Source organism: Schistocerca piceifrons, chromosome 10, assembly GCF_021461385.2.
Source record: "Schistocerca piceifrons isolate TAMUIC-IGC-003096 chromosome 10, iqSchPice1.1, whole genome shotgun sequence".
Lineage (NCBI taxonomy): Eukaryota > Metazoa > Arthropoda > Insecta > Orthoptera > Acrididae > Schistocerca > Schistocerca piceifrons.
The window spans coordinates 134,808,260-134,834,844 of record NC_060147.1 but is presented as its reverse complement, the minus strand read 5'-3'; the positions used below and the strand labels follow the sequence as shown (position 1 = coordinate 134,834,844).

At 43.7% G+C, this 26,585-nt stretch overlaps 1 protein-coding gene across 1 annotated transcript in view; it reads left to right on the top strand.

Moving 5' to 3' along the window:
* The window catches only part of LOC124718847 (juvenile hormone epoxide hydrolase 1-like), a 95,424-nt gene extending 78,263 nt beyond the window's left edge, over positions 1 to 17,161 (top strand). The window contains exons 4-6 of the mRNA XM_047244471.1: positions 4,879 to 5,081; positions 9,055 to 9,289; positions 16,622 to 17,161. Coding sequence (XP_047100427.1) covers positions 4,879 to 5,081; positions 9,055 to 9,289; positions 16,622 to 16,820 — 637 coding nt within the window. The 3' untranslated portion in view covers positions 16,821 to 17,161. The remainder of the gene's footprint in view (positions 1 to 4,878; positions 5,082 to 9,054; positions 9,290 to 16,621) is intronic.
* The last annotated feature ends 9,424 nt before the right edge of the window (positions 17,162 to 26,585 follow it).

Here is a 26,585-nt window from a genome sequence, read left to right as displayed (position 1 = left end):
GCGTTCCGAAATGCCTTCACAAAAGGGGACGAAGTAAATGTTCCACAATTCGAATCGAGGACAGCTGCTAACATGAGTAACATATTCCCGGAGTAGTGAAGCAACTTAAATCACTTTATAAAAGCAAGTCTTCTGGTCCAGACTGTATACCAAGAAGGTTTCTTTCAAAGTATGCTGATGCATTAGCTCCATATTTAACAATCATATACAAGCGTTCTCTCGACGAAAGATCCGTACCCAAAAACTGCAAAGTTGCACAGGTCACACCAATATTCAAGAAAGGTAGTACGAGTAATCCACTAAATTACAGGCCCATATCGTTAAAGCCGATATGCAGCAGGATTTTGGAACATATATTGTGTTCGAACAATATGAATTACCTCGAAGAAAACGGTCTATTGACACACAGTCAACATGGGTTTAGAACACACCGTTCTTGTTAAATACAACTAGCTCTTTATTCAATTGAAGAGTTGTGTGCTATAGACAAGGAATTTCAGATCGATTCCGTATTTCTGGATTTCCGGAAGGCTTTTGTCACGGTACCACACAAGCGGTTCGTAATGAAATTGCATGCTTATGTAATAGCGTCACATTTATGTGACTGGATTTGCGATTTCCTGTCAGAGAGGTCACAGGTCGTAGTAATTGACGGAAAGTCATCGAGTAAAACGGAAGTGAGGTATAAGGTAAGGTGGGGTAAATCGGACCTAGTAATTTCTTGTGGCTATAAAAAGCTTATCCGAGGTCGGAACGTAATATACGTTAAATTATAGGCAAATGTAAAACAGCAACTGTTTGCAAAATATTTTTGTTACACCATCAATAGTTTTTGAGATATCCGTATGTTAAGAAATGTCCATTTCTGCCATTTGCAAAAGTGGTGGGGTAAATCAGACTCCCTATTTGTTTGGCTGATTTTGCACAGAAATAGTTCTAAATGAATGGTTTTTTGGGAAATAATTATAAGCAATTATGGTTTTTACATAAATAAACAAAATGTATTAAAAAACAATGTTTAGAGTACTAAATGTACTGAAAGTTAAAGGAATGTAAATTTTAATTGAAAAAAGATGATTTCATTGCACGGCGGTGCAACAGCAATGTCGATCTTGGAATGTTAAAATCACGATCTACAGCTCGTAAAGACATTCCCATTTGCATTGCAGCAACTGCTCAGCGAATACCGTTTTGACTGTGTTTTGTCGTTTTTCGTTTGAAATTTCCTAACATTTTCCTAAAAATAAACACAAATTCACTTTGTTTACATAAATAAATAATTCCATACAAATAAACGATAAAAATATGCGATCGGATTTACCCCATGATTTAGCGGTCGGATTTACCCCACCATACTATGTTTCATTTGACACACATAGAAACCATTTATACGACATTTCCAACAAAAACGATACATACACTGAATAGGTCACTAAATGCACTACAAAAATCACTTACCGTTTGTTATCCGATCGTTTTATTTAACAAGGTAAATCTAGTGATACAATCTACACAAAAATTAAATTGAAACAATCGAAAACGCAGTTGTTGTTTTTTGTTAGTCTAAATGTCAAATGTGGCCAAGCTATCATTTTCGTTATTTCGAATGCTCTATGTGGTAACACTAATGCGAAATCGCTCCGCTTTGCCGTTTCTCACAAAAAGAGGGCGCTCGGGTTTACACACCCGATCCGATTTACCCCACCTTACCATATGTTCCACCACTCTTGAAATGTTCTTTTTGGTGCACAATTTCCTTGTATTGTTGCGTCACACTAAAGCAGACAGCTCACGTGGCATACTGAGGGTACGGATCACAACATTCAGGTGGATGCAGTATTTCTCAGCCTACAAAAAGCATTTGACTCAAATCACACTGGTACTTGTTATCAGAAGTACTGTAATATGGATTATCAAGTGAAGCATCCTCAAGAGAGGATGTAGCATGTCATCTTGCGTGGAGAGTCATCGAAAGATGTGGAAATAACTTCTTATGTGGCCCAGGAAAGTATGTTGGGACTTGTATATTAATGTCCAGGCACAGAATTATCAGCTATCTCACACAATACAGTTACGTACACTGAAGAGCCAAAGTAACTGGTACGCCTGCATAATACAGCGTAGGGCTCCCGCGAGCAAGCGGCAAGTGCCGCAACACGACATGGCATGGACTAGACAAATGTCTGAAGTAGTGCTGGAGGGAACTGACACCGTGAATCTTGCAGGGTTGTCCAGAAATCAACGAGAGTGTGAGGAGTTGGAGATCTCTTGTGAATAGCACATTCCAATTCATCCCAGATATGCTGACCAATGTTCATGTCTGGGGATTCTGGTTGCCAGTGGAAGTGTTTATACTCAGAAGAGTGTTCCTGGAGCCACCCTGTAGCAATTCTGGACGTGTGGTGTGTCACATTGTCCTGCTGAAATTACCCAAGCCCATCGCAATGCACAATGGACACGAATGGATGCAGGTGGTCAGACAGGATGCTTACGTACCTGTCACCTGTCAGAATCGTATCCAGACGTAGCAGGGGTCCCACATCACTACAACTGCACACGCCCCACACCATTACAGAGCCTCCACCAGCTTGAACAGTCCCCTGCTGACATGCAGGGTCCATGGATCCATGAGGTTGTCTCCATACCCCTACACGTCCTTCCGCTCGATATAATTTGAAACGAGTCTCGTCCGACCAGGCAACACATTTCCAGTTGTCAACAGTCCAATGTCGGCGTTGACGGGTCCAGGCGAGGCGTAAAGCTCTGTGTCGTGCAGTCATTAAGCTTCGAAAGTCCATAACGATGATCTTTCGTTGAATGGTTCGCACACTGACACATGTTGACGCCCCAGCATTGAAATCTACAGCTGTTTGCAGAAGGATTACACTTGTGTCACGCTGAACGATTCTATTCACTCGTCGTTGGTCCTGTTCTTGTAGGATCTTTTTCCGGCCGCAGCGATGTCTGAGATTTGATGTTTTACCGTATTCCTGATAATCACGGTACACTTGTGAAGTGGTCGTACGGGAAAATCCACATTTCATTGCTACCTCGGAGATGCTGTGTCCCATCGCTCGTACGCCTACACCACGTTCAAACTCGCTTAAATCTTGGTAAGCTGCCACTGTAGCAGCAGTAACCTATCTAATAACTGCGCCAGATACTTGTTGTCTTATATAGGGGTAGCCTGTTTATATATCTTGTAAGGTGTCAGGCAAATCCAACACCTTTCATGAAAACCCTGACATTATAGCAAATCCGGCAGTATGTCACATAGCTCCGAATAAATCCTCACATTAAATAAACCAAAGTAATACGATCAACGAGTGAGCAAATGGAATACCACAGACTAACACAAGAATGCCTAAATGAATGTCATACCTTCCCACCGTGAGACAGACGCAGTTCCGAGGGGAGAAACGAGAACAGAAGCCGAGAGCAGAATCGTGTAGGCTAGGAGGCCCTACGATAAGGGACGGACACTCACGTCGCCAGCCGACCGCCAAGACCACCCACAGCCCATGTTAAAAGATAGAGCACTCCATAAGAGCAGTATAGATGTTACGATAACACTAAAAGGGCCACACCAGCTCAAAGTTTTAGCGTGAGACTATACGCGTCTCTGTTACGTTGCAAACTTTAAAAACATTGCCCCACCACGAAAAGTATAACGTTTCTCATTGGACAGACAGAATTTTTGTGGGCGGAGCTTAAGGTTAGCATTGAGAGTCTGACTGGTCAGATGAAAACACAGCCAGATAGTTTTTTTCAACCAACTTCGATAAATTGTAGTAAGGAGAAGTTAGGAAGTTGTTGCTTCCGAGACGGCGAGGTGAGCGGAGCTGTGCTGCCCGCCGCCCCCCTGACGAACACCTACAAGGTAATGAACGCACGCAATGCCGCATAACAGCGCATAAGACTTCACTCAGAACTGCAGAAGTCTCATTTGTTTATCCCCTTTTTGCGTAATACTAGTGTCGATCGTCAATTAAAGCTCATGGAATTGACATTTCCTACGAGAAGTTAAAATCTGAAACGCGATGATTTTTCTGTTATATAAGTATTGAGAAGCCACATCAGCCACTGTAAATTACGACAAGTTAAACAAGTAATTAAAGATAATTGAGGGTCACTGTAGACCACTTTGATAGTTTTCTCCTTTATGAAACTTAACTTAAACCTAGATTATAGATGTGGTATGGCATAGGTCATCCTTCGATCCATTATAGAACTTGGAAACGCATTCAGGGAATATTCGTTCACATTTCTGTTGAACGCAGTTGGTTTTTATCATCCTGTATTAATATATTTCTTTTATCAATCGCGCAATTTATAAACAATGTTTTGTGAGTAGAATAAAAATTCCAATGGTAAACTTAAATACTTTCTCGACGTTATTTTACCAGCTAACTAAAAATAGGAAAGCCTTGAACCCCTTGCACTAAATTTAGTTAGTATTAACATTCTTTTACAGGGAGTGCAGCTGACGCTGAAATCATTAAGTATTTGATTATACCATCGCTAGTCTCACTGAACTCTTCTGAACTCTACATGTCATGTGTGGTCTGGCGTATCCTTACCAGCAACAGGTCCCAGGTTCAAACTAGTCAATTCCCTAAAAAACACGCTCAGAGCGTCGTTGCGCGAAAGTGGTAGGGAGACACGACTTAGAAGAAACAGACACCACGCAGAATGTTAGAATCTGTGAATCTGAATACGCATGCCTATACCTGTTTCTTCGGCGTATAATCAATTACATTCTGAATTACTTATTGGGTGGTATCTTTAAAAGACTTAAAAATGTTGCTAAGGTTCCAGGTAAAGCAGACACGTGACTTTAACGGAAGAGCTGCACCTGTTTCCCTGTCTCCTTTCTAGTGTACTGGGACTCCACGTCAACATGTGCAACGGCAGCGGGCCCAAGGCGATGCTCAAAGGCCTCATCGGCACCCTCTGGCCGACGCTGTTCGTGGAGCGCCGCTACGTCCACAAAGCGTTCCCTTTCTGGAAGCCCTGGCTCAACACCGTTCTCCTCGAAATGGGGTACTTCCACCTTCAGGCTTCGAAACCGGATACCATAGGTAAGAAAGTGGTACTTGTGACTGGATAAGCTGTCAGGTTCTAGTCACCTAAGATTTTGAAAATGTATTTCATGTATAGGGCACCACGATGTAGGCTCTAGAGAAACAGAAGAATGTGCAGTGAAATGTATTGCAACAGGCACCACACCAGTGCGACAGTTTTTTTTTTTTGACGTGGATAGGAATGTAAGACAAACTCTCTGGCGATGAAGAATTGTTCGATGAGTAGAGCAGAAGCGAACGGGAGGTGATTTCTCAATAAACAGCTGTCAGCCTTGTAAGGGGTACCACTTTTGATACTAATATGTCGTTGTAGGTCGTACCCTTTACACAAGGTTCGTTCTCTGACTTTTACCTGCTGTGGCATATTCTTGCTTATTTTACACTACTGGCCATTAAAGTTGCTACACCAAGAAGAAATGCAAATGATAAACGGGTATTCATTGGACAAATATATTATACTACAAATGACATGTGATTACATTTTAACGCAATTTGGGTGCATAGATCCTGAGAAATCAGTACCCACAACAACCACCTCTGGCCGTAATAGCGGCCTTGATACGCCTAGGCATGGACTCAAACAGAGCTTGGATGGCGTGTACAGGTAAAGATGCTCATGCAGCTTCAACACGATACCACAGTTCATCAAGAGTAGTGAGTGGCGTATTGTGACGAGCCAGTTGCTCGGCCACCATTAACCAGACGTTTTCAATTGGTGAGAGATCTGGAGAATGCGCTGGCCAGGGCAGCAGTCGAACATTTTCTGTATCCAGAAAGGCCCGTACAGGACCTTCAACATGCGGTCGTGCATTATCCTGCTGAAATGTATTGTTTCGCAGGGATCGAATGAAGGGCAGAGCCCACGTGCCGCAGCACATCTAAAATGTAACTTCCACTGGTCAAAGTCCCGTCAATGGCGAACAAGAGGTGACCGAAACGTGTAACCAATGGGACCCCATACCATCACGCAGGGGGGTATGCCAGTATGGCGATGACGAATACACGCTTCCAATGTGCGTTCATCGCGATGTGGCCAAACGCGGATGTAAACGGAACCTGGATTCATCCGAAAAAATTATGGTTTGCCATTCGTGCACCCAGGTTCGTCGTTGAGTACAACATCGCAGGCGCTCCTGTCTGTGATGCAGCGTCAAGGGTAACCGCAGCCACGGTCTCCGAGCTGATAGTCCATGCTGCTGCAAACGTCGTCGAACTGTTCGTGCAGTTGGTTGTTGTCTTGCAAACGTCCCCATCTGTTGACTCAGGGATCGAGACGTGCCTGCACGATCCGTTACAGCAATGCGGAAAAGATGCCTGTCATCTCGACTGCTAGTTTTACGAGGCCGTTGGGATCCAGCACGGCGTTCTGTATTACCCTCCCGAACCCACCGATTCCTTATTCTGCTAACAGTCATTCGATCTCGACCAACGCGAGCAGCAATTTCGCGATGCGATAAACCGCAATCGCGATGGGCTACAATCCGACCTTTATCAAAGTCGGAAACGTTATGGTACGCATTTCTCCTCCTTACACGAGGCATCACAACAACGTTTCACCAGGCAACGCCGGGCAATTGCTGTTTGTGTATGAGAAATCGGTTGGAAACTTTCCTCATGTCAGCACGTTGTAGGTGTCGCCACCGGCGCCAACCTTGTGTGAATGCTCTGAGAAGCTAATCGTTTGCATATCACAGCATATTCTTCCTGTCGGTTAAATTTCGCGTCTGTAGCACGTCATCTTCGTGCTGTAGCAATTTTAATGGCCAGTAGTGTATTCTGGTAGCTTGGAAGGGCGTCTACCTACCTCTTAAATCTGTGAGCACGCCCGACGCCTTCTTCCTGCTGGATTTAAATTTAGAGTGGATCTGCCTAGTTCTTCTACCCTCACTTTCTCCTCCAGAGATCTTTTGCAAAAGGTCCTCTTCAGCAGATCGCCTACAATATTTACCACGTTGGGTGCACAGTACTTTACACGCAGTTACAAAGAAAATCAGGACCAGGTGCTGCGAGCAACGTAGCACCCTCGGTGCCAGCAGTTCACGTGCATCGCACGTGCAGAAGGAAACACAGCTGGCCTTATCGCAGAGCGGTCGACCTTCGTTTCGGCACTCGACACTGGTTTGGAGTTATCGTGGATAGAGCGCTACAAAACAGTTCAAATGGTTCAAATGGCTCTGAGCACTATGGGACTCAACATCTTAGGTCATCAGTCCCCTAGAACTTAGAACTACTTAAACCTAACTAACCTAAGGACATCACACACATCGATGCCCGAGGCAGGATTCGAACCTGCGACCGCAGCGGCCGCGCGGTACCAGACTGTAGCGCGTAGAACCGCATGGCCACACCGGCTGGCTACAAATCAGTCTTTGTCCGCTTTATTTGTATATCAGCACGCACTCTAAGAGAAATGGCGTAATTTACTGCGATTTTCAGCTCCTATTTGCAGAGAAGTAGCATAATTTTAGCGCAATATTTACAGTGTGCTGTTGCCAATTAGCACGTGATCACCAGCTGCCGCAATTTATAGAAAAAATGGTTCAAATGGCTCTGAGCACTATGGGACTTAACTTCTAAGGTCATCAGTCCCCTAGAACTTAGAACTTCATAAACCTAACTAACCTAAGGACATCACACATCCATGCTCGAGGCAGGATTCGAACCTGCGACCGTAGTGGTCGCGCGGTTCCAGACTGTAGCGCCTAGAACCGCTCGGCCACCTCGGCTGGCGCAATTTATAGAGCTACCGCTAAATTTCTTAGAAAGTCAAAGACATGCGTTGCGAAGTGAGTGAAACGATATTTAGAGGTTGGAAATATGGATGAGAGAGCTAAGGTGCCAAGCTGTAATCGATAATGGATGAGACTAGAGTAACTATTAGGTGATTGTGCAATTAGTAATAACATTTTCATTTAAACATATATAATAGTGTCATCACTGGCATGTCCTCGCCGACATCACTGGCATGTTCTCGTGAGCATCACTGGCATGTTCTCCCGAGCATCACTGGCATGTTCTCCCGAGCATCACTGGCATGTTCTCGCGAGCATCACTGGCATGTCGTCGCGAGCATCACTGGCATGTCCTCGCCGACATCACTGGCATGTCCTCACGAGCATCACTGGCATGTCCTCGCGAGCATCACTGGCATGTCCTCGCGAGCATCACTGGCATGTCCTCGCGAGCATCACTGGCATGTCCTCGCGAGCATCACTGGCATGTCCTCGCGAGCATCACTGGCATGTCCTCGCGAGCATCACTGGCATGTCCTCGCGAGCATCACTGGCATGTCCTCGCGAGCATCACTGGCATGTCCTCACGAGCATCACTGGCATGTCCTCGCGAGCATCACTGGCATGTCCTCGCGAGCATCACTGGCATGTCCTCGCGAGCATCACTGGCATGTCCTCGCGAGCATCACTGGCATGTCCTCGTTGAAACCACTGCCATGTCAGCCTTGACCCCAACAGCTTGTACACCTGACATCGCTTGCATGGCCACTTTGATGTCACTGACATGTCCTTCACATCACTAGCATGTCCTGTTTGACATGCATCTCCTCCTTGATGTCAGTGCCATGTTCTTGTTGACACTACTTATTAGGACGACAATGACGTCGACTTCCTCCCCTGCCAGTCTCTCTCTCTCTCTCTCTCTCTCTCTCTCTCTCTCTCAACTTCCATGTCTCTGTCTTTTCTTCCTATTCTATGTATGTCATCCCATCCCTTATGTAACACACACCAGGCCCCTCTGTTCTAATTTCTTCCCTTTTTGTGTTTTATTTCTTTCTTCCTCCAACTTTATTTACTAATAATTGAATATAAGTAAAAAATGTGAACTGTAAATTGCTCCTTTTTTTGTTAACTGAAATTGTCACAGACTGTGAGCCAGCATTTTCAGTGTGTGCTTCTAGGTCGATGTTTTCACCCACGATATTCTTTCGCCAATTCACTGTTCACATCGTTTGCAGGACTGGCTCTGCAGACGACACCTGTGGGCCTGGCGGCGTACATCCTGGAGAAGTTCTCCACCTGGACGAACCCCTCCTGGAAGTGCCTCCCGTGTGGAGGTCTGACCAAGAAGTACGAGATGACAGACCTGCTGGACAATGTCATGATCTACTGGCTCACCGGCTGCATCACCACCTCCGTCAGGCTCTACTCTGAGCAATTCAGCAAAGCGGCCAGGGTCGGCCGGAAGCGAGTGTAAGTTCTGGCTCCCTTCTCTTACCAAACCTTCACGAAATACAGTTTTTACATGTCATACGTGTGTAATTTCCAACTGAAGATGTTTTGCCATAGATGTAATATGGCCGTCCTGTATTGATGTACACGTTATTTTTTCCCCATCATTCATAACGCACCATGTGAAGCATCATTACAGTTATAATGGCGTAGCAGGTGATTGTAATTAAAGTGCAAACTACTCGTGGAGGTTCTAACAATACCACCACTTGCAAAGTAGGTTAGGAATCAGGTTAATAATGTTGCTCACGCAGCATATGTTCGCTTTATCGGGCAACAACAAAGTTATTGACTGTGGATGGTATCGTCAGAATGGAAATAATGAAGTAACTGTAAAAAAGCCATTAATTTTGGCACTTATCTTGAATGGATTCCCACGTACATTTCGTCGAAGTTGTTATGGCTCATCTTGCTGATTCTAGGGTGACTCCACTTTGACTGCTAGAAGGTCCTGATCTGTACTTTAGCAATATTTGAAGACCTAACAAATCCGTTTTTCAGGAAATTCTTAATGATCAAACAATCCCAGGTCAGAACAATGGTATGGTAGAAATAATTTTTGGCTTGGTGTTCACGATCCACATTTTTATGAAACTTCTTGTAAATTCACATATACTTCTTAATTGTCACATCATCAAGAAAACAGTTTTTTATCAATCTTCATATATTTAATTTCCACTTTCACCAAACACAAGACTTGACTGTTCTTTTACAAAGCGAAATAACAACTTCTTCTGCCAAAGCGAAACAAAGACTGCTCTGTGCACATTCGTGCCAAAACGGTTACAAGTAAGTCAAAGTTTATGACAGTCTCACAGAAATGAACACACACAAGAACCATATCACTGTAATACACTCCTGGAAATTGATATAAGAACACCGTGAATTCATTGTCCCAGGAAGGGGAAACTTTATTGACACATTCCTGGGGTCAGATACATCACATGATCACACTGACAGAACCACAGGCACATAGACACAGGCAACAGAGCATGCACAATGTCGGCACTAGTACAGTGTATATCCACCTTTCGCAGCAATGCAGGCTGCTATTCTCCCATGGAGACGATCGTAGAGATGCTGGATGTAGTCCTGTGGAACGGCTTGCCATGCCATTTCCACCTGGCGCCTCAGTTGGACCAGCGTTCGTGCTGGACGTGCAGACCGCGTGAGACGACGCTTCATCCAGTCCCAAACATGCTCAATGGCGGACAGATCCGGAGATCTTGCTGGCCAGGGTAGTTGACTTACACCTTCTAGAGCACGTTGGGTGGCACGGGATACATGCGGACGTGCATTGTCCTGTTGGAACAGCAAGTTCCCTTGCCGGTCTAGGAATGGTAGAACGATGGGTTCGATGACGGTTTGGATGTACCGTGCACTATTCAGTGTCCCCTCGACGATCACCAGTGGTGTACGGCCAGTGTAGGAGATCGCTCCCCACACCATGATGCCGGGTGTTGGCCCTGTGTGCCTCGGTCGTATGCAGTCCTGATTGTGGCGCTCACCTGCACGGCGCCAAACACGCATACGACCATCATTGGCACCAAGGCAGAAGCGACTCTCATCGCTGAAGACGACACGTCTCCATTCGTCCCTCCATTCACGCCTGTCGCGACACCACTGGAGGCGGGCTGCACGATGTTGGGGCGTGAGCGGAAGACGGCCTAACGGTGTGCGGGACCGTAGCCCAGCTTCATGGAGACGGTTGCGAATGGTCCTCGCCGATACCCCAGGAGCAACAGTGTCCCTAATTTGCTGGGAAGTGGCGGTGCGGTCCCCTACGGCACTGCGTAGGATCCTACGGTCTTGGCGTGCATCCGTGCGTCGCTGCGGTCCGGTCCCAGGTCGACGGGCACGTGCACCTTCCGCCGACCACTGGCGACAACATCGATGTACTGTGGAGACCTCACGCCCCACGTGTTGAGCAATTCGGCGGTACGTCCACCTGGCCTCCCGCATGCCCACTATACGCCCTCGCTCAAAGTCCGTCAACTGCACATACGGTTCACGTCCACGCTGTCGCGGCATGCTACCAGTGTTAAAGACTGCGATGGAGCTCCGTATGCCACGGCAAACTGGCTGACACTGACGGCGGCGGTGCACAAATGCTGCGCAGCTAGCGCCATTCGACGGCCAACACCGCGGTTCCTGGTGTGTCCGCTGTGCCGTGCGTGTGATCATTGCTTGTACAGCCCTCTCGCAGTGTCCGGAGCAAGTATGGTGGGTCTGACACACCGGTGTCAATGTGTTCTTTTTTCCATTTCCAGGAGTGTATTTCGATACATCGGAGTACCTATACATTAATAAAACCAAATGTGAATATTGTCACAAAAATATGTCTGTCACTTCGCAGAAAAGTAGTACGATATTACTGGTATCGAGAACTGGGGTTGGAGTGCCGTAAGTCACGTAAATAGAGAACCATTACAAGGTCCAGTGTGGGCTGCAATTATCGTATGCCAGTGAAACATAGTAGGTATGCTAATGCGTAAATGCAGAACAGATTTAAGGCCAAAAAACAAATTAGTTTCAGTTTTGGGCACCAGGAGCAGACCTGACGCTGAACACCGTTTGTATGACGGTATGTGATCCACACTGTCATTTGATAAACCATAACGTGAGTGGACAAGAGGAGAGACCGTGCACTATTAGTGAAACTGTTTCACGTGAACAGTAGCAATTACAGTGCTGCATTCAGAGCGTATTCAAATGGTTCAAATGGCTCTGAGCACTATGGGACTTAACACCTGAGGTCATCAGTCCCCTAGACTTAGAACTACTTAAACCTAGCTAACCTAAGGACATCACACTCATCCATGCCCGAGGCAGGATTCGATCCTGCGACCGTAGCAGCAGCGCGGTTCCAGACAGAAGCGCCTAGAACCGCTCGGCCACAGCGGCCGGCTAGAGGGTATCGCCGACTGAAAAGTCTGAGGAGAAGTCCGATGTCTTTAAATGGTTTCAAGAAGGTGATGATGAAATTCGAAAACATTGGTGAGCTTGGTGTGGCGCCTGTAGGAGGGAGGCGTCTCCTGTCCCGGTGGAAGTTACTGACGAGGCTGCTGCTGCTGTAGCTGGCCACACAGCACTTGACAGCGGTCGTGCGGTGTCACCAGGATTGCCCGTCCCGTGGTCAACAGTACGGGAAGTTTTGGGTATGTTTTACACTGGTACCCGTACAAGATCCTCACGGTGCAGCAACTGAAGTCTCGTCGTCCCCAGCACAGTTCTGAATTTGTTCTTCGGTTCCTGACTCGAATCGAAGTTGATGACATATGTCGACTTACTGGTTGTGGGCTTGTTCTGCAGATTGCTAATGATCCCAAACGTGCTCCTAAATTCTGAGAGAATTACAGAAAACAGAAATGAGGGGAACTGAATAATATCGTTTCGCCAAGTCAGTCACTTGACTTAAAACCCACTGAAATCTTAGGGAATGAACTTAACAGAGAGGTCAGAAGACTAAGGTCGCCTAATGGTGACGGTCTATACAGCAATTTGGAGAAGTGTTGGACAGCAATATCCGCAAAAACACTACACAATCGTACCTCCAGAATGTGCAGCTCTTCTGAGGGCCAAGGGTGGAAACTTTGAAGAGGCTAAAATCTAAACCATATTGTATTGTGCTTAATGACAGAGAGAGAGAGACAGAGAGAGAAAATATTTAAAACTTTGGACATAGCTGCTAAGGTTCAGTGACCGTGTCAGAATTATATTAGAACAAATAAGCCCTCGGTCACAAATATTAAGTCAAAATTGACCAGGTTTCGACGCTACTATGAGCGTCGTCTTTAGAATTAAAGTAACTGTTCTAAAACGTAATAGGTATATAAGACATTAATAAACTAAAGTGTGTACTCACTGGAAAGAGATGCAGTACTTACAAGTCCGGAAAGGCGACGTGATGAAAAGTTGTAAATAACAGTTTTGTTGCAACCCGTGTTCCCTCAGGTACAAGCAGCCCTTAGCGGCTCGCCATCTTATTTTATTTACAAATTTTCATGACGTCGCCTTTCCGGCTTAGATTTTTTTTAGAATGTGACTTGCAAGTACTGCATCTCTTTCCAGTGAGTACACACTTTAGTTTATTAATGTCTTATATATCTATTATGTTTTAGAACAGTTAGTTTAATTCTGAAGACGACGTTCATAGTCGCGTCGAAACCTGGTCAATTTTGACTTAATATTTGTGACCGAGGGCTTAGTTGTTCTAATATAGAGAAAATATTTGTTTCGTTGGTCTATTTAATTTGTACGATATGTTTGTACACTGAAATAGAGTACAAGGTTACTATAAATGATTTCAAATATTTGCTGCTGCTATATTATTTGACACACACACACACACACACACACACACACACACACACACACACACACACACACACACACACATTTTCACATACTACTATACATGCTCCATGTGTGTCTCGCCAGTACTGATTCTGCAGATATCAAGCTGATAATTAATTTCTTCTCACATTTGGCACAGCACTGTTGATGCCAGGTCGTAGTTCGCGTAGGTTTGTTGCAGAGAAGGGGTGAACACAATCTTTCACATAACATCGCACAAAAAAGAAAAAAAAAAGAGTCACTTGGCGTTAGGTTGGCAGAATGTGGGGTCCACGACGTGAAGTGCGGGTCATCGAACTCACCGTGAACGATCCATCGGTTTCTCTATTGGCGGCCGTTGTGGTCGAGCGGTTCTAGGCGCTTCAGTCTGGTACCGCGCGACCGCTAGGGTCGCAGGTTCGAATCCTGCCTCGGGCATGAATGAGTGTGATGCCCTTAAGTTAGTTAGGTTTAAGTAGTTCTAAGTTCTAGGGGACTGATAACCTCACATGTTAAGTCCCATAGTACTCAGAGCCATTTGAACCATTTGGATTCTCAATTTCCTGGTTAAGAATTCGCGGACATCATTGTAGAAGTAGGGTGGAGCACCATCCTGGTGGTGGGTGAAGTCCACACTGTCTGTCTCCAATTGTGACGTCAGCCAATTTTCCAGCATGTCTAGAAACAAATGTGATGTTAGAATAGGGGCGAACAGACTGTAAGCCATTAAGGCCGTCTTTATACAGGATCGTTTCACACCTATGATGTTCAGTATAAAGTATCAAATCAAAAACACCTTCAGCCGTCTATATTTCCAATTTTATTTTCACTACCAGTTTCGGCGTTAGACTACGCCATCTTCAGGCCCCCTGAAGAATCGCACCTCTAGTACAATCGAAATAGGGGCCGGGATACAATCACTGGTATCCGTAGACTCCTTTTGAACAACGCAGCCACTTTGTTCATCAGCTACAGACTCAATCTGAAAAAAACTGATCATTCGTCAAGACATTGGCACCTGCCCACGTAAGTGTCTGAGCAAAGTGACGCGTTGCTACATCCAGTATGTTCTCGCATGTGTGCTCCTCAGATCTGCACATCTGTCCAAAACTCAAAGCCTACCTTGCCAGCCCGTTTTCCGTCCAACTGAGAAGCGATCACAGTTATAGACGAGTATTTTGCAGTGCTTCCAGAGCAACGCTATGCATGTGGGATGTTTGTTACTGGAACACAGCTGGATGAAGTGTGCTAATGATAAACAAAATTTTTTTGCAATTTAAGACCCAATTTTGATTCCATAAGGCACAGCCACTGTAGTTTAATTAAGGAAGGATAGGAAATTTGACTGAGTTACCATCAAACAAACTCGGAGCAGTACATGACAACATATGACGTGAAGTCAAATGTTGTCATGTACTGCTTCGAGTTTGTTAGATGGTAACTCTCCCAAATGCACGGAACATGGCTATTTATAGCTGAAACCTGTATAGGCAAGAATAATTTAAAAAAGCAGCGTGACTGCGACTGATTGCTGTGTTCCCATGTTCCTTGAAAAGTAAACGGTTTTTCAAAACGTAAATTCTCATTTCCACTATCAGGCCGATAATTTTTCGAACCACAGTATTGTTGTTGCTGCTGTCTTCAGTCGTAAGACTGGTTTGATGCAGCTGTCCATGCTACTCTATCCTATGCAAGCCTCTTCCTCGTGGTCTCCTCCTGCGGTTTTTACACCTCCCACGCCCCCCCCCCCCCCTCCTTCTTCCACTACACTTCAATACCAAACAGCAAGTTCTTGATGTCCCAGAATGTGTCCTGTCAACCCATCACCTCTTGTAATCAAGTTGTGCCAGAAATTTCTATACAGTACCTCCATATTACCGACGAGATATATCTGTCGAATCTTCAGCATTCTTCTGTAGCACCACATTTCAAAATCGACAATTATCTTCTTGCCTAAACTGTTTATCATCCATTCATGGCTACACTCCAGACAAGTACATTCAGAAAAGACGTCCTAACACCTAAATCTATATTCGGTGTTAACGAATTTCTCTTCTTCATAAACGTTTGTCTTGCCTCTGCCAATCTACATTTTATGTCCCTCATAATTCGCCCATCGTCAGTTATTTTGCTACCGAAATAGCAAATCTCATCTACTACTTTAAGTGTCTCCTTGCCTAATGTAATTCCCTCAGCAAGAGCTGATTTAATTCGACTACATTCCGTTATCCTTATTTTGCTTTTCTTCATCTTCATTTTATATCCTTTCCTCGAGACACAGCCCATTCTGTTCTACTGCTCTTCCAAGTCCTTTGCTGTCTCCGACAGGATCACAATATCATCGGAAAACCGCAAAGGTTTTGCTACTTCTCTCTGAACTTTAATTTCCAATTCAAATTTTTCTTTGGTTTCTTTTACTACTTGTTCAGTGTACAGATTGAATAACATCTGGGATAGGCTGCAACCTTGTCTTATTCCCTTCTCAACCACTGCTTTGCTTTCGTGTCCCTCGAATCTTATAACTGCCATCTGGTTTCTGCAGAAATTGTAAATAGCCTTTCGCTCACTGTATTTTACCCCTGCCACCTTTAGAATTTGAAAGAGATTTTTCCAGTCAACATTGTCAAAAACTTTCTCTAAGTCTACAAATGCTATAAACGCAGGTTTGCCTTTCCTTAACCTATCTTCTACAAGAAGTCGCAGGGACAGTATTGTATCACGTGCTCCTATATTTCTCTGGAATCCAAACTGATATTCCGCGAGGTCGGCTTCTACCATTTCTCCATTCTTCTGTATAGAACTCTTGTCAGTATTTTGTAACCGTGACTTCTTAAACTGATAGTTCAACAGTACTCACACTTGTCAGCGCCGTGGTACAAGGAACGAAACATCTATAGGCTGGTGTCACGCCAAATACGCGTGTGCCCCCCAGTAACCGGCTGTACTTGTGTGTTGCAGCATCGAGAGGTACCCGCCGACCGCCGTGGCGCAGTTCGAGCACGACATCTTCTTCACTCCCGAGTGGGTGGCCCGGGACGTCCACCCCACCCTGGTGCGCTACAACGTCTTCCCCAACGGAGGACACTTCGCCGCCTTCGAGGAACCCAAAGTGCTGGCCGAGGACATCTGGGAGTTTGTCAAGTCGGTACACGTGTAGCGTGTGCGACTACTCGGGTGTCCAGCGTCTGCGAACTACACCGGCAGCTACCAGGACTGAAACTCACCTGCTGCTGCATGTAAAATACAAAGTACACGGCAATTACCAGTGTCACACCGTACGGTCGATTTCTTTCAGTGACATTAAAATTTGCTGTTTTCCATACAGACCTATATTTATCATTTGTCGCCTACTTTCTGGCGTTTTAGTTGTCACAGCAGTTAGGTTAATGAATTTTCCTTTAATCCTCGCATGATATCAGCTAGGAAAAAACATGTATAAGAGGTCTTTTTTGACCCCAAAGTGATTCTAGCAACTAAGTGGCAATAAAGTGTAAAATATTTCCACAAAAATAGTAGCTCCTCATTGTAATACTCGTGAACGTGGTTGAAATTACAACTACATTGCTACATGCTATAATTAAGTTGTAAAACTGTACAAAAAGTTATCAGTGGTAATGTTCCTACCGCTTTCCGCTGGTGATCAACTAAATCATGTACTACCCGTCCGTCGCCCTTGATTTATTTCCCATCTTTCAGCAGATTTACCTGTATACAGTTGTGAAGTTATGAGATGATTGGTCTCAGAATCTACAGCAGCGCAGACTTTTATCCTGAACTTTCCTTATTTTGAAGGAATGTACAACCCGAGTTGTATATAAGTGCTCATCAAGTGCAATGTAAGGCCCATGGATACAAGGGGAATGCATGTGTTAACGAACATTTCAAACACAGCTCTTATAGGTTCAGTTTTTGATTCAGAAACTGCTTTCCTTCTCTTTTAAGTTTACCATCGAGCCGTAGGCACACCAAAATATCATCAAATATTGCAAGGCTCATTCTAGCTCGAAAAACAGGTAAGCTACACTCGTGTGACAGAAATTCACTGAAGGATTTCCCTTGTGATTTGTGTAAACCAGCTGTTATTAGTAGCTTGAAGAATGCCTGTAGTTCTGTAGAGTCAAGCTCAATCCAGCGTTTAAAATATGGGTGCAGGATTTTACTTCATCTGTACGATTGTTGGTATGCATTACTATTTCACTCTGCACGTGATTCGTGATAAGAAGTCTGAGACAATCCGTCCTTGTCTGTAACTGTGGTCTAAGGTGACGCTGAACACATACAGTTTCACGTATTACACTACTTGAAGCCTGCTTCCACACATCAGTCGGTACTATACCATGTGTTATCCCTCCACTTCTATGTTACAGCGTAGGAGTAATACAGTGAGGTGATGAAAGTCGTGGTATATAGATATGCACATATACAGATGGCGGTGGTATAGATATATGCACATATACAGATGGCGGTGGTATAGATATATGCACATATACAGATGGCGTGGTATAGATATATGCACATATACAGATGGCGGTGGTATAGATATATGCACATATACAGATGGCGGTGGTATAGATATATGCACATATACAGATGGCGGTGGTATAGATATATGCACATATACAGATGGCGGTGGTATAGATATATGCACATATACAGATGGCGGTGGTATAGATATATGCACATATACAGATGGCGGTGGTAAAAGGGCAGTGTATTGGTGGCGCTGTCATTAGTACTGAGATGTTTCGTGTGATTATGGCTGCTTGACTGAAATTAACAGACTCTGAATGTGGAATGGTAGTTGGAGCGGGAGCAGGTAACACCGGAAATCGTTAGGGAATTGAGTATTCCGAGATCCACAATGTCAAGAATGTGCCGAGAATATCAAATTTCAGGCATTGTCTCTCACACACAGACAATCCAGTGGCTGACGGATTTCACTTAATGACAGAGACTAGCGGCGTTCGCCTAGAGTTGTCAGTGCTAATAGACAAGCAACATTGAGTGAAATGTGGGACGTACAACGAAAGTATCTGTTAGGACAGTGCGGCGAAATTTGGCGGTAATGGGCTATGGCAGCGACACCACATACAGCACCTCTGACCATCTTGGCTCGGCCCTAGACGATTGGGAAACGGCGGCCTAGTCAGCAGAGTCCCGATTTCAATAGGTAAGAGCTGATGGTAGGGTTCGAGTGTGGCGCAGACCCCACGAAGCGCTGGATTCGAGTTGCCAACAAGGCACTGTGCAACCTGGTGGTGGCTCCCCAGTGGTGTGGGCTGTTTTTACATGGGATGATTTGGGTCATCTGGATGTTCGGCTAGTTCGATCCCATTAGCGTCCATTCGTGAACTTCATGTTCGCAACCAACGCAATTTTTATGATTACAATGCCCCAGGTCACCGAACCACAATTGGTTCGAAGAACATTCGTGACAATTAGAAGATTGGGGAGAAGAGAAGTTTGTGGCACAACTTGACTAGACGAAGGGATCGGTTGGTAGGACATGTTCTGAGGCATCAAGGGATCACCAATTTAATATTGGAGAACAGCGTGGAGGGTAAAAATCGTAGAGGGAGACCAAGAGATGAATGATTCAGAAGGATGTAGGCTGCAGTAGGTACTAGGAGATGAATAAGCTTGCACAGGATAGAGTAGCATGGACAGCTGCATCAAACCAGTCTCAAGACTGAAGACCACAACAACAACAGAGCGAATGATTTGCCTACTCAGATCGCTAACATGAATCTCATCGAAGAGCTATGGGACACAGCTGAGAGATCAGTTCGTGCATAAAATCCTGAACCATCAATACTTTCGCAATTATGGACGGCTACAGATGCAGAATGGCTCAATATTTCTGCAGGAGACTTCCAACGACTGGCTGAGTCCTGCCACGTCTGGTTGACTTGTCCCCTCACTGTAGCTTCCTGGATACCATTATCATCTCATTCACATTCATTCATATCCACATCTCCGACCTGTCTATCTTCCTCTCTCACATGTCATCCCCATTTCCAAAAATTGATTCACTATAGCTCCAGCCAGTAACGACTTTCAAAGTATGCACAGTATCATAATTAATTATGAATAAAATATAATACCACGCGTTGCTTCAACGAAAAGCAATTCCTAACTTACTTTGTTCAAACGATGCACATGTATGTATTTTCTACGAATTCGTTACAACAGTGGACATATAAATGTCCTTTGAGGAAGCGCATAGTTGTGAAGTTTCAGTTTTCGATGTACAATCAAAATATAACATCTAAAATTGCATGTTGTATACCTGAGGTGTTTTCTGATCCCACTGCAAAAATTCCAAATTATTAAACTACGAAACATTTTTCAAGAAAAGAGCCTCGAAAACGAAAACTTGGATCGCACCTAATCCATTACTAGGTGAATATCAGTTGGATCATGTAATGATCTCCCTCGTAAATACAGTAGAAATCATGAAACTTTAAGTCCTTAATGGACTAGACCTAGATTCCGACCATTACCCAACAAAATTCTCCCTAGATGTCATTCCAGAAAAAAGAAAATTCACTAAGAAATCTCCACACCGTAAATATGATGTACAAAAGATAAATGGTAATGAACAATTTACAAAAGAAACACAAAATTTAAAACCACAAAATTGGCAACAACTGCAAGCAGGACTTTTAAAAGCAGCTGAAACTGTAACACCGCAAACAAGAACACGTAAACACCCATGGTGGACAGATGAGTGTGACCAACTGATAAATCTCAGACAACAGGCGTGGAAAAACTGGTTGTGCAAAAAAAATCAAAAGACCCTGGAAGATCTCAAAGATACCAGGAAAACTGTCACAAAAGCAATACGAACAGTCCGTAAACAACACGAAGACAAAAAAATTGCAAGACATAGAAAACGATTTCAAGAAAAACAATTCCCGAAATTTCTACAGAGTATTCAAACAAAAATTTAACAAAGTACTCTCCTCCATGACTTCAATTCAAAAATGAACATGGGGAAATTGCCCATAGATACACCGAAAACGGTGAAATTCTTGCGAAATACTTTTCTAAATTACTGAACCGTGAAAAGCCTGCAGAAAAATCTGAGTTCCATCACACACAACGAAACCCAGACTCAAAGCCACCAAGTTTACAGGAGATTAAAGAGATAATTCAGTCACTGAAAAGTAACAAAGCATCAGGAGAAGACCAGATCATTGCAGAATTATGGAAAAATGCAGGAGAAAATCTTATTGCAAAACTCAAAGAAGTTATACATGAAATCTGGAAAACTGAAAAAATCCGCACAGATTGGAAGACAGCAATCATACATCCTCTGTACAAAAAAGGAAGTAAAACAGACCCCAACAACTATCGTGGAATCTCTTTATTGTCAATAACATACAAAATTCTGTTTAAAGCCCTACTAAACCGCGCAGAACCTCAGCTGGATTCAAAACTAGGCGAATACCAATGTGGATTCAGAAAAGGTCGATCATGCATAGAACAAAGCCTTAACTTGAAAAACTCAATGAAATATTTACATAGTACTTCAAACAAAAGTTATGTCATCACGTTTGTCGACTTTAAAAACGCATATGACAGTATAGACCGAGAATCCCCTTTTGAAGTATTAGCAGAATTTGGAGTAGATCAAAAGACAACAAATATCATAAAAGAAACACTCACGGAGAGCAAAGCCAAAGTAAAAGTAATGGGAGAATTGAGCACAGAATTTGAAATAGACACAGGATTACGACAAGGGGATGTACTGTCCCCAGTGCTCTTCAATTGTGCTCTTGAAAAAGTTGTTAGAGAATGGAGAAAAGCAGGTGCACCAGCACACAGACTGGGACCAAGACACAAGGGCATAGAATTAGACTGTTTAGCATTTGCTGATGACATGGCACTGATCGCACAAGACATTACCGATGCACAGAAATAGCTAGAATTATTACAAGAGCAGGCAGCAAAAATAGGATTACAAATTTCATTTGAAAAAAACAAAATTTATGACTGACATAAAAGATGCACCTTCTGATCTCAAAATTGGTGATAACTACATCTCTCGAGCAAAATAATTTAAATATTTAGGTGAATGGATTGCAGAAAATTGCAATGAAAAGAAATCTGTCAGATCAAGAGTCCAGACAATGGAGATGGCGCTTCAGTTAACAAAAAACGTTTACAACAAAAAGAGTGTCTCGTGGAACTGCAAAATACGACACTGCACAACAGTAATTAAACCCGAAGCTCTCTACGCATCTGAGACACTAAACCTTCAACACAGAACACTAAAAGAGGAATTAGATGTGAAAGAACGTAAAATAATGAGGAAAATCCTAGGGCCAAGAACTAAAGATTGTGTGCATTATCCAAAACCCAATGCAGAAATATATAAAAATATCTCCAAAATAACAGACACAATATGCATGAAAAGAATCCAATTCATGGGGCACTTAGAAAGAATGGAGTCAAACAGGTTAACGCACAAAATCCATACATTTTTAAAGATCAAAACTACAAGACCGAACTGGTACAAAGAGACGGAAAAAGACCTGAGAGAATTAGGGTCTCCAAATCTACATGATAGAAATGAAATCAGAAAAATCACAAACACCCGGGGTTTTGAGGAAGAAGAGAGAAAAATTAACCGACATACGTGGTCTACGCAACGAAAGCTAGCCCATTCGTTATTTATGAAGGAATACTGGGCGGAAAGGAAGACCAACAAATGTGGATTAGGCGTGGTCCTAAGTTATCCATCTGCGAAGAAGAAGAAATACGATACAGCCATAAATATTTTGCCCAGTTATAATGAAAAGTCCTTAAAACGCATGAGAATTCTATGTACAAATTACAACAGTTTCTCTGTAGTTCAAGAACCTTGGGCCTAAAAAGCAAGGTAGGATCGCCACATACAGTGAGTGGGCAAAAGTTCTGGGAAGGTACTACAATACGGTTCGATCGTCGGCTGCTAAAGCGTATTGTCAAATAATTCCTTTCAACTAGCCCTGATTTTCAAGAATCTGAGGTCGATTGTGAGCGATCAATCTGCTCCAAATAGATTATTACGAACGGAGAGTGCTTTGTTCGTCATAACCTTAATTTTGCGTAATTAAAGTTGGTTCTGATGTAACATGACTGCCTGGAATTATCCATCCCTTTCCACATTGATCTTATTACTTACTTTTCTTTGCAGCTTTTCTCGTTTGTTTCAAGCTTTCAAATTCGGTTTGTGTTTTAGAAATTACCCGCAGGATTATCAAGATGTACAGGAACTCAGAACCATCCCTTATTCGCTGTGACGTAATAGGTTTTGTGGCGGGGACAGCATCCATCCTATAAAGTCTGATATGATAACGCTGCACATCTTAATATTGGCAATTATTTTTAAAAAAGACGTTTACAGCAGCTGATATATTTCAACATACGAAGGGCGTTCAATGGGTAATGCAACACTTTTTTCTCGGCCAATTTTGGTTAAAAAAGTGAGGAATGTATTGTGGGACATCGTGGAATATTCCCGCTTCAGCACCTATAGTTTCATGAAGTTCCAATAGATGGCAGCTCTATACGTAGCCTTCAAAATGGCGTCTGTAAAGGAGGCGTGTTCCAAGCAGAGAGCTTACACAGATTCTTTTTGCGGGAAACCAGAGCGTCGCAGATATTCGTAGGCGCTTGCAGAATGTCTGCGGAGACCTGGCAGTGAACAAAAGCACGGCGAGTCGTTGGGCAAGGCGTCTGTCATCGTCGCAACAAGGTCGCGAAAGCCTGTCCGATGTCCCACGTGTCGCCCAGCAGTACGCAGCAGCTGTGACTCCTGCAGTGTTGGAACATGAGGACACTCTCATTCGAGCTGATCGACGTATTACACTCGGACACCTTGGTTGCTGCTACTGACACACTCGCCCAGCAGTTGGGGTACTCAAATGTGTGTGCCCACTGGATACATGACTGCCTGACAGAATACCATAAACAGCGAGGAAGAATCATCTGTGTGGAATTCCTCGGTCGTTGCGAGGGTGACAGTGAGAATTTTTCGTCGAACATCGTCACAGGCGATGGGAGATGCGTTCATCACTTCGAACCGGAAACAGAACGGCAACCCATGCAGTGACGCCTCACCATTTCACCTGTGAAGGAAAAGTTCAGAGTCGCACCCTCAGCTGGTGTAGTCACGGCGACGGCCTTCTGCGACTCTGAAGGGGTTATTGTGTTTGGTGGTGCAACGGTCAACTCAGAGGTGTGCTGTGCTGCCCTCAGGAAACTGAAGGAACGACTGCAGCTTGTTCGTCACTACGAAAATGCTAGTGATCTTCTCCTTTTCCATGGCAACGCAAGGCCTCATACATCCGAGAAGAGCCCACAAAACTCCACTGGACTGTTCTCCCTTATGCACCCTAAGGGCTGACTCTCGCACCTTCCGACTTCCGTCTGTTTTGCCCAACGAAGAGTGCACTCCACGTGGATGATGTGGAGGTGGTTGGTGCAGCAGGACGCTGGGACCGACGTCGACCAGTAGAAAGGTACCACGTGGGCATACAGGTCCTCCCAATAAGGTGATTTAAGTCCGTCGCACTGACCAGAGATTATGCAGAAGAAGTAGGTTCTGCAGCGAAAAGAGTGGGGAATGATGTCGTGCATTGGAATCCTGAATAAGCCAACCTAGTTTCAGAAGAGAATTGTGTTGCATTAGTTACTGAATGCCCCTCACAGATAAATATAGATCAGTGAGTTTTGCAATGCTTTACCTCAACAGATGCCGATTTCAGTTTCCTAATCCTCTGACTGAACACAATAATTTGATGTATATCACAATAGCATTCTGTTTGATTTTTGTTCTGGTACTTTCCTAATAATTTTGATTTTTGTATGATTTTAATCCTTTCGAAGTCATTACCACCCGTTTCAGTAAAAAAGAAATTATAAACAGTATTTGCACAATGTCGTTTGGATATATTGAACCACCTTTCAAACGGCCATCAACATACATTTATGTCCTGCTTAATTTGATTCGTAAGACACATTGTAATTATGACACACGCATTTTTAGATGGCACTCTCTATACCAAGCACTAGGATCAAAGTAACAGCGTCAGCTTATGGGTTGCGGTAGCGCCTGGGCAGTTGTGTGGGGCACTTTTTGTCTCGAGAATGTTGGCACGCTACCGGCAGCTAGACGTCTGCGTGTACAGGGCGCAACGCGCATAAGGGCCGATATTTCTATTGCTGACTGAGGACAGTGTAATGAACAATATTACATCAGTATTTACATCGTTTGCAGACTAATTACTACATCTATTACGAGTCATATGTTTTTAGGCTGATTAGTACCTACAAGTACATGTGGCAAGAGCCGATCATTAATGTTTATTTTCCCCTGGGCAGCATCCCAGGTGTTGAAGTGTGGACGTGTGGATGCCAAACCGTTAGTCTTAGTGGCGCTGTTGCATCTGTGCAGAAAACCTCACGTAGTAAAGTTTGTGACGTGTTTGTGGGAAGACTCTTCGATACAGGGAAAAAAAAAACAACCGACACACGGATGTGTGTACATATTAAGGTGCCACACAGAAAATATCTACATTTGTACCTCATAAACCTGTATTTCCAAGATGGCGTTGAACTGTTTTTGGTCAGTAAGAAATTAGTAACAATGATGCATTGCTATAGTTGATACATTTGACTACTGTTGTTGTTATTTTAGGAGCCGAATAAACAAATGTTACACAAAGTTTTTGCTTCCCTAATATGAAAGTGGTTGCTCGATCCTGCAACTGCGAACAACCACATGAGTTGTGGATGTGGAAATCTGCATTATCGCCATTTGAAACAAACTATACGTAGACGTCAGCATACGGTGGATTTGTCTCCGCGTGGTCGTGGCAGAATGTGTTCCTTACGTCCCACGCTCAAATGGGCGACGATCTGATCCTCCAGTAGACATACCATACACAGCTAGTTAATGACCAGGTAAATATTGTGAAGCAGACACTAAAAAACCACTGAACACATACTGAAAAAATTTCTTCTCTGCCTCTGCATATCGGATCCATTTCATCACTGCCGCTGTCTCTCTTCTTTATCTCCTTAGCTGACTCTCTTGTCTCACTTTGCATTAATTGTTTTGTACGTTTCCTCGTCTATGCCCTTTCCCCTCATCCACTCTCGATTGACATCATCGACTTGTAACCTCTCCCTTCCTAATCGGCTTACTGGATTGCGATATAACTGACCGCGATCGCGTATGCTTAATGAAATTATACAGTGAGTAAGGCTATCGTTATAGAAGGAAAATAACACCGGTTATTTGGAGGATAGTGTACAACAGACCGTACCGAATCTAAATACTGATGATAATTTTGAAATGGGTTGAATATACTGCAATCTCTCACGAACCACACAGGGGGAAAAAGGATACCACGTAATGTTTCTTAAAAAAATTACTGATAATAGAAAGAAAACACTGATTAGCTAAAAAGGGGATAATTAAACGGTCGCCAGGCCGCTAGGACAATGAATTCCAGACTCGTAATAAAGGTAATGGCAAAGAAATTTAGGCAGTAATCACTGGCGTGGCAACAGAAGGTTGTCACGCTTTTTCACAGCACACCAGTTCACGAGAAAGTAATCAAAAAGCACTGAGTTTGCTGTTACTTATTCTGAGATACTAAATTTTGGAAGTAAAATTGACTGGATTTACCGGTTAAATAAAGGTAACTAAAACTTTGTTATTAAAGAAAATTACTTTCAGTAACCTCAGTATAACTTTATCCAAAATTTAGAAAGAGGTAAGCAATTCACTTTCGATTATTGAAACATTGCATTAAGTTTACTTTAAGCAAACGAGCAACTGATTTTACGTTTAGTACAACAACAACAAGACTCATACCAAGCCAGCAGAAGTCACTCGCTAAGCAAAATACAGAATAAATGAAAT